This window comes from Phaethon lepturus, unplaced genomic scaffold (genome assembly GCF_000687285.1).
Source record: "Phaethon lepturus isolate BGI_N335 unplaced genomic scaffold, ASM68728v1 scaffold41877, whole genome shotgun sequence".
Classification (NCBI taxonomy): Eukaryota; Metazoa; Chordata; class Aves; order Phaethontiformes; family Phaethontidae; genus Phaethon; species Phaethon lepturus.
The window spans coordinates 1-15,865 of record NW_010551980.1 but is presented as its reverse complement, the minus strand read 5'-3'; the positions used below and the strand labels follow the sequence as shown (position 1 = coordinate 15,865).

Below are 15,865 nucleotides of genomic sequence, written 5' to 3'. Positions count from 1 at the left end.
AGTACTTCCCACAGGCTGCAGTTCTTCATGAACTGCTCCAGCCTGGGTCGCTTCCACAGGGTGCAGTCCTTCGGGAACAGACTGCTCCAGCGTGGGTCCCCTGCAGAGTCACAAGTCCTGCCAGCAAACCGGCTCCAGCATGGGCTCCTCTCTCCATGGGTCCACAGGTCCCATGTCCCTTGCTCCAGCACAGGCCTCCCACAGGGTCACAGCCTCCTTCACCTGCTCTGGCCTGGAGTCCTCCACAGGCTGCAGGTGGAGATCTGCTCCACTGTGGACCTCCATGGGCCACAGTGGGACAGCCTGCCTCACCATGGACTTTACCACAGCTGCAGGCGAATCTCTGCCCTGGTGCCTGGAGCACCTCCTGCCTCTCCTTCTGCACTGACCTTGATGTCTGCAGAGCTGTTTTCACATATTCTCATTCCTCTCTCCCGCTGCAAATGCCGTGTGCTGTTTTTTTCCCCCTTCATAAATATGTTATGAGAGAGGCGCTACCACTGTCAGTGATGGGCTCGAGTTTGGCCAGTAGTGGGTCTCTGTTGGACAGAGAAGCTTCTAGCAACTTCTCGCAGAAGCCACCCCTGCAACCCCCACCATTACCAAAACCTTGCCATGCAAACACAATACATACCCCCATTCCTAACCCCCTCCTCAAGCACCTCTTGTTTTTCTGCTCCTGAGCAGGCCATTCCTTGATAGACCTGTGTCTTTCAAAGGATAGCTTGGCAAGCTCTTCCTATGGCAGAAGACATCATAGACATGGGCAAAGCATTTCCCCACTAGCCTGTTCGGTATTTCTGTTTAAAGCAGTTTTGTTCCTGTTTGTGGAACTAAAGCTAATGGTCTGTAAAAGGTACCGAGTAGGGTTTCTACTCAGTAGCAAATGTTCATACTGTTAAAATGCACAACTGATATCAGCTGGTGTGTCCTTTGCCAGTGTCAAGAAAGAATCCAAGGACTAAGTGGGAAACTGTTAGTATTATATACCTGCAATGAATCACTTGCTTTCAACATATATTATCAAAGTGATTGTTTAATTTTGTTGTTGTTTTGTGAATAATTCAGAGCTTTTTGATCCCTACCTGAACCATTGCTGTGGTATCTTCCCTCACCTATCAAATTACCAATTAATCAATATGGAAAGAAAAGACCTTTACAGCTTTAGTTCTGCTCTGACGGTTTGCATTTCCTGAAATGATCAGGGCTGTTCTCTGAGCTGCCTCTTTCTCATCTCTTTTTGCCTTCTGTCTTTGTATGCAGTGAGGTCAAGGAGTCTGCTAATTTATGAAGAGCCTCACCAACTGGAGGAGTCGTCAGGCCCGATATCCTTTGCAGATCGCAATGATAGGCAAGCAGACAACTCCAAGTACACAGCGCTGTCCCTGGAAGCCATGCCAGGGACACAGCAGGATGACATCATGCAGTTCACAATAGCCAACGAGACAAGGCTAGAGAAGTCAGTGCTGCTGGGCCTGCAGCAGCACAGGTGAGTGCAGGGTGGGCTGCTTGTCACAGGGGTGTTTGGCGTCACTGTCATTGGTGCCTGGAGGCCAGCAGTAAGAGTAAGTGTTCAGCTATGCTGGGCACTGTGAAACATGAAGTAAGAGTTTGGTCTCTGGAGAGGTTATAGGCAAAGTTATTGTTGCTCTGGAGAAGTGGTTGCAACAATATTGTAGTAATACAGCTACCAAACTCATTGCTTCTGCCAGAAACAGAACCCCTGTAAGCCTGTTAGTTGTGTCTACTCCCATCTTTAAGCACGTACTTCTGTGTCTCCTAAAGGAATAAGCTTTTGCCAGTTGGGTGGAAGTGTGAGGCTGTGACTCCCTGGGCTGTCTTATGAGGTTAGGGTGTGAAGAGCTGGAGCTTCTTGAAGCAGTGATCTGACCAAAGCATTACTGTGGAAAGTTTGCAGGATTCAGTCCTAAGAGGCAGACCGGTAGAGTTATCTGAACTACTTAACACAGCTCCTTCTCCCCGCCCCCCCCCCAGCATAAATGTCAGTTTTTGGGGCCTCTGCAAAGAGAGACATTCGCTGGTTTAAATATGTGTGTGTAGTTTTCTTTCCACTCTACCTCTTCTTGTCCTGCCACTGTCCTATTGGCCCAGGTCTTGGTCTCTGCTAACAAGCAGTAGCAAGCACGCCAAACAGTGGAGAGGGGGATTTTGTTTGGAAGCATGCTGAGGGCTAGGATGAGCTGTATCACCCCAAGCACACCTTCTGAGCACTTGTGTCAAAGTTATACCTAGAGCTGAAGAGATGACTAATTCAGTGTGTTACCTTACTCTAACTGACAAGTACCTGGTAAATACAGGGTGCCTTTTTAGCATTAGCCAATTCAGGCAGGATATGCGCTTTTAAAAATTACTATTAGCATTAACCTTTGTTGTTTTGGTTCTTTTGTTCCCTGCAGAGTGAACTCCGAACTAGAAGGAAATGAAACACTGAAGATAATTGAAATAGATAGAAGAGTCAATGCCACCTCTTAAAAATAAAAAAAGCCTTTTTTCTTGACTTCCCTCTTTCCTACATATTTTCAGCCAAAGTACCCTGACTTGTCATCCTCAGTGAACCAAAGCACAAAAGAGAGGGAGTTCAACTTCTGCATTGACTGGTGAGGATGTGACTGCAGATGGGATCTCTTGCCTTTGTAACTCCCTTCCTCACTTCACACACAGTCCCTGTCTTTGCTTTTATTCCTTTCCTGTCTGATTACTGCAAGGGCAGGATTGAATTATGATGGCAGATGATGCCAGCAGTGTGCCGGTGACTGGTGGGTGTGTGTGCATGCAGGCACACATCCTAATCTGAGCACAAAGACATTCTGTAGAAGAGTGGAATATGCAAAACTGATGGGAGCATGTGGGTTTCTTGGGAGAAGGAATTGAGAGAAAGAGGAGGTGCAGCGTAATGCTCCTCCAACTCCAAATCTAGCCACAGCTCTGTGCCTACTGGTCTACAGCACTTGAGCCTTTTGGGTGGATTGAGAAGCATGTTTTGTAGTCTGATTCTGAAGGGACAAGAATGGGCCCTGATACTGTTCAGTTAACAGCACAGGCAGGAGAGGGGTGGGCAGTGATGCTGCTGAATTGTCCTCCCCTAGCTCTTTCTCTCTTCTCCTTTCCAACCCCTTTATCATTTAGTGGGGTAGGTTTCTCTCTGGGTTGAAAGCAGTCCTAGTAGTCTTCCCTACTGCTTCCACCCTTGTGGAATTCAAGCAAAGATCAGTTGCTGTCTTGTCACACTTTGTCTGTGTGGGAGAATTACACTAGTTTAACTAAATCTGTGTAGAAAGCAGGTTTTGTTAAATTTATGCAATGTTTTGGATGGATGTCCCTTAGTCTGCTTAAGGCTAATCTGTTTAGCTTAAATCAGTTCCTTCCCAACAAACTAAATCAATGTAAGGCTTAAACCAGAAGTGCCTCCTGATAGTACCATATGGATTTAATTTATTGGCTTCTAGATGTGTTGACGGAATTTCTTATGTAGACCCGGTCTCAGATTGTCCTGTGTTTTCCTTCCCTTGCCATCTTCCTGTTACTGTTGTAAATAGTATTTATTAGCTTCACAAAATTTTGTTCAAGCAGTTACAATGAAGAGAATTGAGCTTCCCTAACCCTACAAATGGTCTGGGCAAACTCTGAAATCAGACACACAAATATCACTGAACACCCATTCTTTCCCCCCAAACTTGAATTGCCCTAAAATAAAGCCATAGGTCTTATCTTCCTCTTACATCCTTTTCCAGGGATGTGATCTTAGACCAACTGCTTAGCCGAAAAGATAAGGGGTATAGGTAGCCCCAGCTAGGCGCAGTTCAGGCCTGGAAGTGGTAGATATTTGTATTAACTGTATGGCAAGACAGCCCCTGACCTGAGCAATTAAGTGTGTAGGCAGCAGACAGAGCAAAAGAGATGGGCACACAGGGAGGTTCAGTGGAAAAGAGCAATATTCAGGTCTGATCATGGTCCAGTACTCTTCTCCCTGCTTTGTTTCCTCCTTGTCCTGTGTAGCTGTTGCCTTTAAGGGTTTTCCCTTTCTCGGTACCCTGGTCATGCCTTTGCCCGAGCTGTGCTTCTTGCAATTTGTCCTTGGCGTGCCACAGTCGAACCTACTCCAGGATTTGATCAGGGTTTTATCTGATTACTACGGAGGGCGCTCAGACTCCACTGAGGATGGATGTGATGTGAAAATCCTAATTCAGCAGGCTAGCATATGGCTACTTTACAGTTTACCAGAAGAAGTCAATTTAGAAAAAGAATAAACAATTTTGAAGCTCTTTTTTCTTTTGTTTCCTAATGATATAAATAAGGGAAAAACTAACTTAGCCTTACAAGTAATTTTTTACCATGTACAGTAGATATTTCCTGCAAGTATTCTATTTTGTAAAATGTTGGATTTGTATATTATTACAGCAGCTGCCACACCAGCTCCTTTCTCGTTCTTCATTCTCCTTGGGCTTTCTCTTTTCAGTATCCTATTTTGCCGCCCTCAGGCCTGACTCAAAACTCAGTGAAATTAAAGGAAAGAATTTGGTGGGTTACAGCAGGCTGTGGATCAGTCCCCACCATACCATTTTAAGAAGGTCTTTCACATTAGTGACAGTGAAACATGTACCTGACTCCATGAAGTTGTAATGTGTTTTGGTGTACAGACGTGCTTTCTAGGTAATGCCCTATTCTTCTATGCAAGTGCCTTTTTATTATTTTACCTTCGGTGGCAATGAGAGGAGAAATGCCATTGTAGTCTATTTTGCAAGTGTTCCCTTTTTCTTGACATGGGTCAGTCTCCCCCCTAAAGCCTCTTTCCATTTACAGTGATGCTACTGGGTCCTCTGCAACATTCCAGTATCCACCAACGACTTTTGTATGGGGTTTTTTTGAGAGATGATTTTAGGCTTCACATAAATAATGAACACTGGTGGGTGCCACTGAGGGTGCCACAAGGGATGGCTGCATTGCTTAACCACATGAGGTCAGCAGAGTGACAGAAGGCAGGGACTGACCCTTCCGCTACGGTATGGCTGGTCAGTGTAAGTGGACAAGGTCATAGCTTAGCAAATTCCTGAAATGGTCTTTTGTTTCAGAGCAGCCATGATTTGCCACCTCTGAGGGCAACTGAACGGTTGAGTCTTCTGCAAAAGAGGCCCCAAGCTGTCGAGCACAGCACTGCTCTTCCTAGTCTGGCAGTTTGCACTGTGCATAAGTAGGAGCCCGCTCTGCCTGCGCTTATGCCTGTTATCTGCCATTGCAGATACAGCTGACTTCGCTGTATTAAAGCCAAAATTGAATTATTTCTCAGTACTTAAACAACAGACAATTTCGCAAAACCCAAACACCCCTCCACCCTCCCCCCAAAAAACCCTATTGCACTAGTCACCATTAAAGCTTTGCCATTTTGTTTGCTTAATTTGGGCAGGTCAGTTCAAATCTGATTAGCAGGTAGTCATGTTTTCATCTAGAGCATTTTAAACTGGCCGCGGTCTGGGTCAGGCCTCTGAACTAATTCATCCAAGCCAGTATGGCAATACCAGTTTTCTTGCAACTGTTTGATAATCTATTTCTATAATCTTAATTTGTGTAATCCTGTAAATTATTTTTAGGTACTCTTTTGGGGAATCTCTCGACCTAGCACACACATTGCTTGGGGATTTATTATATTAAATACTCCTTCTTTGTAATATGGAGAACCTTTGCTTTACTTTGGTTGGTTTGTGATCATTTTTCTTCAGGGGCCTTAAATAGAACAGGTTTCTCTGCTAGATACTAGTGGCCAACAAGTCTCCTGTCATCGCCTACCCACCGGCTGTTAGGCGACAAGGACCTCGCTAGCCCTGGGGTAGCTTTTGGCCGTGTTCCGGACCTCGCGGGGGTCAGAGGAGGCAGGACACGTGCGCTTGCGCTTGCCGCCTCAGCAGCCCAGCGGTGACCCAAGCGTGGAGGCTGGTGCAGAGGCAGCTGCATGTGCTCTGTGTTAAGGGCATAGGGAAGGAGGAGTAAAGCGTGTCCAGGGAGGATGCCAGTATCAGGGCTTTTAATTAGCTCAGCGATATTACTGGAGGCCTTAGCCTTCTGCCAGTATACTTTTTCCAGTGATCAGTGACTTGGTGCTGTAGAACAGTGTGCGTGTATGGACAGGGTAGGCAAAAGCCTCATGCGCTACTTAATTTCCATTTCCATTTCCACTAGAGGACTTAAGTGATCCTTAGAGTCTTCAGCTGTAACATTATGCTGCTTATCAGCACGATTTTATACACAGTAGTAAACTTATCTTTTTGGCCCATAGCTTTAAAGCATGTCTAGACCTGTCGGGTCTTTGCTTCTAGGGAGATAAGCTATGAAGGAATGTAGGGCATTATTTTTTTTATATATAATTTAAAAAGTATCATGCACAGGGCATGTGACAGTTCTAACCTTGTTACCAGTGTGTAGATAATGTTGTGGGGTTTTTTTTTTCCCCCCCAGGCTATTTATAGTTCTTTGCTGCATTTCTCTTATTTCATCTGTACCATTCAATATTTTTCAGCAGCATGGACTAATAATGGATTAGGCTGAGGTTCTTAGGCCAGATCCCAGCTGATGCAATACAGCACACTTCTCACTTACTGTCAGCTCTGATCTATACTGGCAGGGGACCTCTTGCATCTCTCTCTGTGTGACAATGTGTCTCAAAGCATTCTTGATTTTTCTAATGTAGATCTGAAAATGAATTTAGAAACTTTTCTCTTTTTTCCCGATTAAAAAAACAACCCATCTCACCCCTCCCATCCCCCCAAACTATCAGCAGTGAATTCTGTCTAGACGCATTTAGAATGTAGGTCAAGTAACTGAATGATACTAATTACTACGTTGGGACGGATTTCCACTGAGTATTTGGGCTCTAGTTTCTAGCTAATGCCAAGAGGCCATTGTACAAAACCCACACAGCTAAGAACAGAAGTATATGGAGTATTTTTATACTCTTGGTGACTCAAATATTTCTTTCTCAAGTCACTAATTAGAAAGGGAACATTTTGTATTCTGAAGGTGAAATGGTAGGTCAGTACTTTGTAACTACAAAAGTTACACTCACCTATGTAAGTGATGTAGTGCTATGCCGTGTGACTGCTTTGCACTATAGTGTTAAGGATAAACAACTTTGGGAGTTGCAAAGATGAATGAACTGGCTTATGTGTTAAGGTCTTTACAAACAAGATGGAAGGTTTCAGGCAATGGGCCAGGATATTGTACCTTTCTCGGGCCAATAAAATGACAGTGGGAATTCAGGGATATGTCGAGGGTGTGATTTCAGTTACTACTCCATTGCTTAGGTGGTCAGCATCCATTGGAGACTCCAGGAATGAGAGGGAAATTGCCATTTGTTCTTGTGGTTTTCATGTCAGGCCTTTTTCCGCTTTAACAATGTATATGCCTGAATTGACTTCGTACGTAGAAAAGGGTGCATCTCGCGGGAAACTCTCATTTGTCACGCTGAAAAGGAGTTTCGATATTCTTTATTACCAGTAGCCTCTTCTCTGCCCTAAAGCCCATCTCCATACTCTTAAGAGTTGGAACTGAATAGGTGAGAACAAAACATGGGAAAGCTGCATTTGTAGGCAGAAAAGATGAAAGAAATGGCTGACAACATCACAGGGAAACTTCGTAGTTCTTAATTCCATAAGTCAGCAATGATAGTCTTTTTTATTAGTTCCCCACTTGTTTTAGCTTTGCTCTTCCCCTTGCTCTTTAATGCTATGCAGTCCTGTTTATGCACATCTGACCTTTATGGTGTATGCCATTTTTCCTTCCAACCAGCAGGTAAAAATCTTTTTGAACTTTAGCAGCCCATAATTAAGGGAGTGGAAGGGAGAGAGGGGGAAGCAGAGGCAAGTAATCAATTTCTTTTAACGAACTCTGCTTGTACCTGACTTTGCCATGTCAGATTTTAATTCGATGGTGCTGATGTAATGGTGTCTTGCTTTCTACATTTGTACAGTTAGCAAGAAGGAGTGTGAGCGTGTGTGTATCTGTGCACGTGTGCTTGGTGAGCAATTAAAGAAAAAAAAAACTCCACAGAGTTGGTTTTTTAATGTGCTGAGCATCACTAAATAAAGGCATCTACCTGAACACACAGGGCACATTCCACTTGATGCAACAGAAAGTCCAGGCGTTTCTCTCTGAAACCTCTTCACATTCCACATCACCGAGCACTCGTAAAACAGTGGTGTGAATTGCTGTCTGAAGTCTGCCCTGTTAGCAATTTTCGACTGAAAGTTGTTGCACTGGGTCATTTTGTGTGTATGCATAAATTGTCTGGCCTTTCTGTAGGACAGCTCTGGCTTGGTACAAAAAAATCATTACTTTAGGCTTTATTGTATCTTTGGGTGTCATTTTTGTTCTGCAGAATTATGGCTTTGAACGCTTTTTTTTTTTTTAATGGTGTAAGTTAGCCTTAAAAAGTGGCCCCTGGGAACGGACAGCTCAAGGAACACTATTTGTTGAGCTGGTCTTCTGGGAGAGGCCCTAAAGATCTCCCCTTCCCTGGGAGCGTGGTGCTGCCCTGACCGCCCCAGGGGCGCAGTAGGATGCCGGCGAGGGGAGGCCGTTTGCTCTGGGGGCCACACATTTTGCCTGAGATTCACCGGGCCTTCCAAGGGTAAACTACCTGGTGGTATCCTCTTGAAGAGAAAAGGTATCCAGGGCGGAAGCCATTGCCTCGGGCCGCGCAGAGCAGTGCCTTGTGACTCTGAGTCACGCTGCGTGTGACAGCCCTAAGGCTTTTCAGCTGATCTTTCCCTCTGTTCATGTGGATACAGTATGGGTTTGTGCAACCTTTTAAAACTATCTAAGATGAAAAGGACAGTGGTACTAGTGCAAAAGCACACCCCCCTAAACTCCTTGGTAAACTACGTTGGAGCCTCTTCTGACGGTAGATATCTCTGTTCTTTTGCCATAGTCTGTTTAACTCTGCGTAAGTGTGTTCAGCAGCCTCTCTATTTTTGTGCAAGCACTGTCATCTGGATACGGTCCCACCTGATCGTTCACCCTGCAAACACGTCCGCTGGGTGGAAAGAAATTGCTGGTTTTCCTTTTTAAATCGTCTGCTTGATTATAAAAGAACAGACTACCTGCTTTTGTATGCTAAACATGTATGTAGCTAAGTATGTTATGCTTTTCATTTCTTGCAAATAAATATTTTCTGTAGAAAAAGCGAGTACAACTTGTTTGCTTTCCTGATGGTTGGAAAAGATCCGGTCCCTTGGCTTTCCCAAGCGCGGCGCTGTGCGCCAACCTATCCGTCTTCAACGTGGCAGAACCTGGGTGAGTTAGCGTGTTGCTAGACAGAGAAGGTTGAAATCAACGGTGTGGGTTTTTACTGCAGCTGGCTGCCCCTTCCCTTTTTTTGAGATTAGTGGAGAATTATATCTGTCAATAATGGGTGGAAATTAGACGAAGGCTGATGGCATTTAATAATGATAACGGCGCTCGAGTGCAACTAGGCGATACAGCTCCATTAATGTTAAATTCTCTCCCTATGAAAGCGGGATCCAGGAAGGCTGATGCTCAGGGGGGCACTAGCTTCAGCCTAGTGGTGCCAGTCTGCTGGTGCACACAGGAGCTTGATACGTGTGGGCCAAATAGCCCTCTGGAAGGCCTTCCCCTGCGCTGGCTTCACACTGGGCAGCTGATTGTTTCAACTGAAGTGAACTCTTAACAGCTCTTTCTGCTTTGGCTTTTAGGGGTTGAGTCCTCTGCTGGCCTCAGCTCCTTCCCTTACCCTGACTCGCCCCAGGGATAGCTCAAGACCTTTCCCCAGCAATTCAGAAGCTGCTGCTTTCCCTGTGTGAACAGTCAACGTTATGCGCCGCAGTCCAGAAGCAGCATCCAGCCAGAGCTGACCTTTGTTACTTTGAGTAGACGTGGAGAAGAAAATGCCTAATTTCTTCCAGTCTGGGGACTCTGTGGCTTTGCTGGCCATCCAGGGAACTTGGCGATGGATGGTCTAGTGCAGGTGGGAAAATTACCCTGTGCGGAGCTGGCTTCACAAATGGTGTAGTCATTTGTATTACGCCAGTTTTCTACTAGGAAAGGAACCTTGTAGATGAGTACTATGCGTCCGTATAATAGCAACCAAGAGCTTATCCTGTGCGGGAAATACTAGTGATGGAAGTAGTAGTTCCAGATCTACTGAACTGAAAATGGGAGCATGACAGATGGCTTTGGTGCCTCTTTTTCAAGGACTCTTAAAGAAGGCTGCTTTAGAATTTGGGGAAGGCAGTGTACCATGAAAATTGGGACACCCGGGCCTGCGCTAAATTTGTGGCTGATGCGGATTTTCAGAAGTGCCTTGGTTTGGGGCTAAAGAGGTTGAAGTAGCAAAAGAAATTGGCAGTGAAGGGGGAAAAATAAAAAAAAAAGCTCCTCTCTCCTGGGCGGCTCTACCCTGGTGCTTTCAACCCAAGGATCGTCTTCGCTGCCCACCACCATTCACTATCTCAAGAAAAGGAAATTGGAATGAGAGGTTTATTTTTCAGCTCTCCAGTCTTTTTGGTCTGTCCCGTCGCACGCAGCCGCCGTGCAGTGCTGTAACAGAACAGCTCTCCCGGGTGGAGCCCGGTGCCAGCACCAGAACATATTATCTACACCCCCTCCTTGGTCACAGCAGATGATGAAGCAGCTCTTTCTCACAAAATTTAGTTTCCATACCTGAATGAAGAAGGTCTGTGGTGCTTTCTCTTGGAAGGTGAGGAGAGAAAGGCTTTACTTTGTCCTTCGAAATTCTGCATCCCACTCCTTTGCTCTCGTCGTTTCAGAGGTTATTGCGGGCACTGTCTTTCTGCTGCTGCTGCTGGGTGCCCCTTGCTTTCTGAACAGGCAATTTCACTTGCCAGAACTATTGATTCTGGGCACTTGTTAGCAGCATCAAGCCATACATAACATTTTTAGAGGAAAATCTGTTCCAACTGTGAGTGATTGGGGAAGTTACCCTCAGCTTAGTTTTGGCCGAGCGCGGTTCCTCTGAGCATACCAAACACCGACTGGTGATTAATGATGAGTTCAGTCTCCTCGGGTCTCGGCATCACCCTTAAAGCATCGTACAGCAGGCGATGCTGCAGGGAGTCTGTGATTAAAAAAGAAACCCACATACAATGGAGGAATGCTGGGTGATGAGCTGTCAGCCTCGCTACCTATTACCCTCTGGTACACGCTGTTCTTTGAAAAGCTTGTTAGTGTTTGAATTCAAGGCTGAATTTTGATACTCATTTCTCAGGCTGATTCCCACTGCAGGGCAGGAGGAAGGGTGTCCGAATGCAGCTTGCAGTGCCTCTCATGGCGTGGTTTGGGTAGTGAGTCTTCACCCCTTGCTCTTAGCTATTGCTTGTACCTATTTTACAACAGCACAGACTTCGCCACCCTTGCAGGTAAGTCATGGCAGATTCATCACTGGTGCTCCCTTTCCTGGTTTGTTTGCTTTGGGTTTTTTAGAAATACAAACCTCATTTGCTTGGAGTTTAGAAGCAGTGAGGGGAAGCTCGCACCTTTGTCATAAATAAAACAATTCTGCAGGAGCCATGTCCTGTAGCGAGAGCACTGGATAAGGACCGAGGAAATGAGCTGCTGGGTCTAGTCCTGCTCACGGTGTGCTGGTGGATTTGGCTGACCCTTCTCCATGCTTCAGATTCCTGGTCTGCGAAATGGGGCCGGTGGTAGCTCTTTCTTCTATAAAGTACGCTGAGATTAACCAAAGCAAGGTGATCCAGAGGAAGTAGTAATTAGAAACCAAAGCATGCTTCACTTTGTGTTGAGTGAGTAACGCTTGTGTGCCTTGTCTCCCTCCAGTTTGTGCTTCAAAAAGTGATAGATTTGATTTCTCGTTTTCTTGGTGCTGTCTCCTATACGCTTCAAAAGGTCCCCACAGAAGCCAGGAATGACTTGTTTAACTTTTTATAATTGAATTAATCTTAAGTTGTATTTACAGGAGTTCTATATGTTGCTATAAAATTACTTTTTTGTGGATCTCCAGTAAGGAGGAAATTAGAAGTTCTGTCGCTCATCTTTGCTGTGATACCACAGAGGAAAGGTAACCATTGCAGAGTAAGTCCATGTCTGCTGGGCTGTCTCAATTCCACTGTCTAAAGAAAGGCCTAGGTTCTGGCTAGCCCCTTTTTTAATAAACCTATTTGGTAAAAACCTGAGTTTGATCCGTGCCATTTGCGAAGGGACAGCACTCGGGCACCTCCCAGCCAGGATCAGGCTCTTTTCACCTCCGCTGAACACCTGAGCGACAGGAATCGGGGCATATTCCTAGTTCCGGCAGCCTACCTGCAGAAAGGGGAGCAGTGCTGCGAAAGAGCTGAAAAACGGTGAAAAATATAGTACGTAGCAGATAGATAGCGGTAACTCGCCAGAGCGCTAAGCGGAGCCAGCGCTGGCAGAGCTGCAGGGTGAGGCTGCTCTGCCCAACAGGGTGGTCTGCTGAGGGGAGGGCAGGTCGCGCCACGTTAAGCCTCAGCATCCCGCGGTTACCCGAGGGATAAGCGATGCTCTACTGGAACTTCAAATGCTGACCGAAAGTGAATGTTTTTGTGGGTGTGTCTGTCGGCCCCCACGGATCTGGGAAAGGAAGCTCGCTGCTGGTCCAGTCATGTTTAAAAATAAAATTAATAATTTGAGGGGGATGCAAATACATACATACATACATACACGTGTGTGTATAAATATATATGTTTTTGTACGTTTTCCTGGAGGGTGAATTTTGTACAACCCTAAGGAATATGGACTATTTAATGTAGACTGGTTTCTCACTGGCTAGCCTGGCACACTGAGCGAGTAAGGTTACCTCAGCCCTTTCTTCCCCACTCCCCTTTTTTCATTAGATCCACCCCTTTACCATTAGGAATAGGATTTTTCAGTCCCTCCCACTCTGAATAAAACTTACCTCAGCACACATAGCCTGTGCACACTGGAGTGTTCAGAATGGGATTTAACAGGCATGTGAGTAGTGGAATAAACCTCCTTCCCTTGGCTTTACTCCAAAAGGTTGAGCTCCCTCCTTTCTCCACATTTCCTCTTTCGTTCCCACCATCCACCCTGCTATTCAAGGCATGCAGTATGGCGAGAAGTTTCCACCCAGGAAAAATCTCTCCCCACCTGCTGAGGCTTGTCAGCTCTCCCAGACGAGCAGGGGAGTCACGGCGGCGCGGCGCGAGGTGCTCCTCTTAGCCCGACAGCTGAGCCCTCGGTGGAGTTGCCAACTTAAGAAATGAGACCTCAGCCGCGGGAATTCAGGCTTTTGCCAGCCCGATGGTCCCAGGTACTGGTGAAACCTGCAAAAACCCTGTTTTTGTGCCTATCCTTTCCCTCTTGATCCAGCGGTATGTCTGCAGCCACATCTTGGAGCAAATGCGATGCTCTGACGAAGTTTCTGCTGTTGCTGCCTTTCTTAAACCACAGGAGTTGACAGCTATGCCATAGGTGTGATTGTGTAAGCAGGGCTTTCCTTCACGAGCATGAGATTCTCTCATAATTGCTCATATTCAGAAAGAGGCATAGGAAGTCGGTTTAGCACTTCATGTTCCAAATGAGCCATGCGAATTGCAGCAGTCAGAGGGAAAACTGGTAATCCCGGAGCACAGTGTAAATGTGGTCGTGTGGGCAAAATGGTTATCGACAAGCCGGGGTTGCAGTAGGGTTTTTGGAGAAGGAGGACATGGCTCAGTGGCGTGGATGTTTGCTGGAGCGGGGGTAGGAAATTCTGATTTGTTGTCAGGCTTTGCTCCAGATGCTCTGGGGGAAGTGGAGCGATCAGCTGGGGCACAGGCCACAGAGCTGCTGTCAGGCGGACCAAAAGGCTAAAAGAATAAAGCTGTGAGATGATGCATACTGTTCTGCTCTCCGAGTGCAAAATTAATCTGCAATTAAAGTCTTTTTTGCACATGCCATTGGCATCTTCTCATAGCAACAGACCGTATGGTTTTCACCAGCGACAAAGCCTCAAAGATACCATTGATGAGAGAGGGGCTTGTGGCACTGCTCCTCATCCTTAAAGCTGGCTGTTGGGCTAGGTCTGAACTGGTCTTTGACAGTTCCACCTCTAAATGTTTCTTTCTGCAAAAAACAGTTGTCACATGCTCTATAATTGGATGCTTTCACTAGCAGCATTGGCTGCAGATTTCCCTGGAAGTTCATCTGGAGACTTTCCAACTGAGGTCCCAGCTCTGCATGGAAAATCACAGAATTACAGAATCACACAGAATTGTTAAGGTTGAAAAAGACCTTCAAGATCTTCAAGTCCAACTGTCAACCCAACACCACCATGCCCACTAAACCATGTCTCAAGGTGCCATGTCTACACGTTTTTTTAATACTTCCAGTGATGGTGACTCCACCACCTCCCCGGGCAGCCTGTTCCAATGCTTGACCACTCTCTCAGTAAAGAAATTTTTTCTGATATCGAGTCTAAACCTCCCCTGGCGCGACTTGAGGCCATTTCCTCTCGTCCTATCGCTAGTAACTTGGGAGAAGAGACCGACACCCACCTCGCCACAACCCCCTTACAGGTAGTTGTAGAGAGCGATGAGGTCTTCTCTCAGCCTCCTCTTCTCCAGACTTCTCCAGAGGGAACCCCAGTTCCCTCAGCCGCTCCTCATAAGACGTGTTCTCCAAGGCATTGATGGTTTCAGCAGAGCTCCATGCTGGTTTACAGATCTTCCTGCACACAGCTCAGAGCAGGATCCAGACCGTCTTTTAACAGTTCTGCATAAGTGCTTTAGTTTTGCTTCTAATAAGCCATGTATTACGTTGCTTAGTTATGCTTTCTTCTATGTGCTTCATTAGTGACTAAAAGTACTCTGAGGTTTGGGGGAGAAAATTTATATACATATTGGGAGAGGCATATGTGCATGTAGATAATATATGCATCATTTACGGATAGGGATAGAATGTAATTTTGAAAGCTGGTTAAACTTTTAAATGCTTGAACTGTAGCAAAAAGACCCACTTTTCATCACCCTTCTCTACTGCCAACAAGGGAGAGGAAAATGTTCATTGGCTGGCTTGGAGAGCCTGTCATTACTGAAGTCAAAGGATGTATAGGCAGTATGTGCTGAGTATGGGGAGGCTGAATCTTTAAAAAGGGCTGGAGAAGGAGCAAGAATCGGGTGTAAAGAACCTATTGACTGTCGTAAGTCTGATTCGCTTCTGCCCAGGATTTTGCAACGCGTGCAGGCCGGTGCAAATGGGCAGCGGGTTCGCACTGGTACCGGTTTGACTTTTGGTAGCGCCGCTGGCTGTGCTGTGGCACAAGGATCACGAAGAAGGGGCAAAGCCGCTCTGGGAAGTCACCCTTGGAGAACGGGTGGTTCTGAAGCCTTCTCCTGGAGGGTTTGCCTTCTCTGTAGGGAGTGTTGTTCTTGCTCCTCTTTTTTTCTTGCGTCTTCCTATTTTGGATCGCATTGCCTTGGAGAAGTTTTGGATGCAGAAAATAAAACACTGGCTGCGCGTAATTCCCGTTATAATTTCTGGATAGTCCCAGACCTTGACCCTTTCCGTACTTTTTAATCTTATTGTCACTGCTGGCTCATGCTCTTAAATAGCCCCATGCTGATGCCTCCCTGGAAAGTTTTCCTTAGTCTGCCCCAAAGGGTGAGAGGGGGAAAAAGGTGGGAAGACAAATTCGTGTTGCTAAGAGGCGTGGTGATGTTTGCATCGCCAGGTATCTCTGTTGGAGCTGGGTGCTCTGATTCTGAGCGTACTAAACTGAGATTGCCTGGGGAAAAAAATTTAGAAGCGATTAACACGTAAGCGAGGGCGGGGGGTGAGAAGGCGGGGGCATGGCTGGGTGCTCCTGGGCGCTTGAGCAAGCTCGCAAAGGCGTTTTCAA

General features: G+C 46.1%; 1 protein-coding gene across 1 annotated transcript in view; it reads left to right on the top strand.

Moving 5' to 3' along the window:
• CREB3L2 (cAMP responsive element binding protein 3-like 2) overlaps positions 1 to 2,871 on the top strand; it is a gene marked incomplete at its 5' end in the record, with an annotated part of 35,524 nt that extends 32,653 nt beyond the window's left edge. The window contains 2 exons of the mRNA XM_010291085.1: positions 1,264 to 1,489; positions 2,418 to 2,871. Coding sequence (XP_010289387.1) covers positions 1,264 to 1,489; positions 2,418 to 2,493 — 302 coding nt within the window. The remainder of the gene's footprint in view (positions 1 to 1,263; positions 1,490 to 2,417) is intronic.
• Positions 2,872 to 15,865: the final 12,994 nt, after the last annotated feature.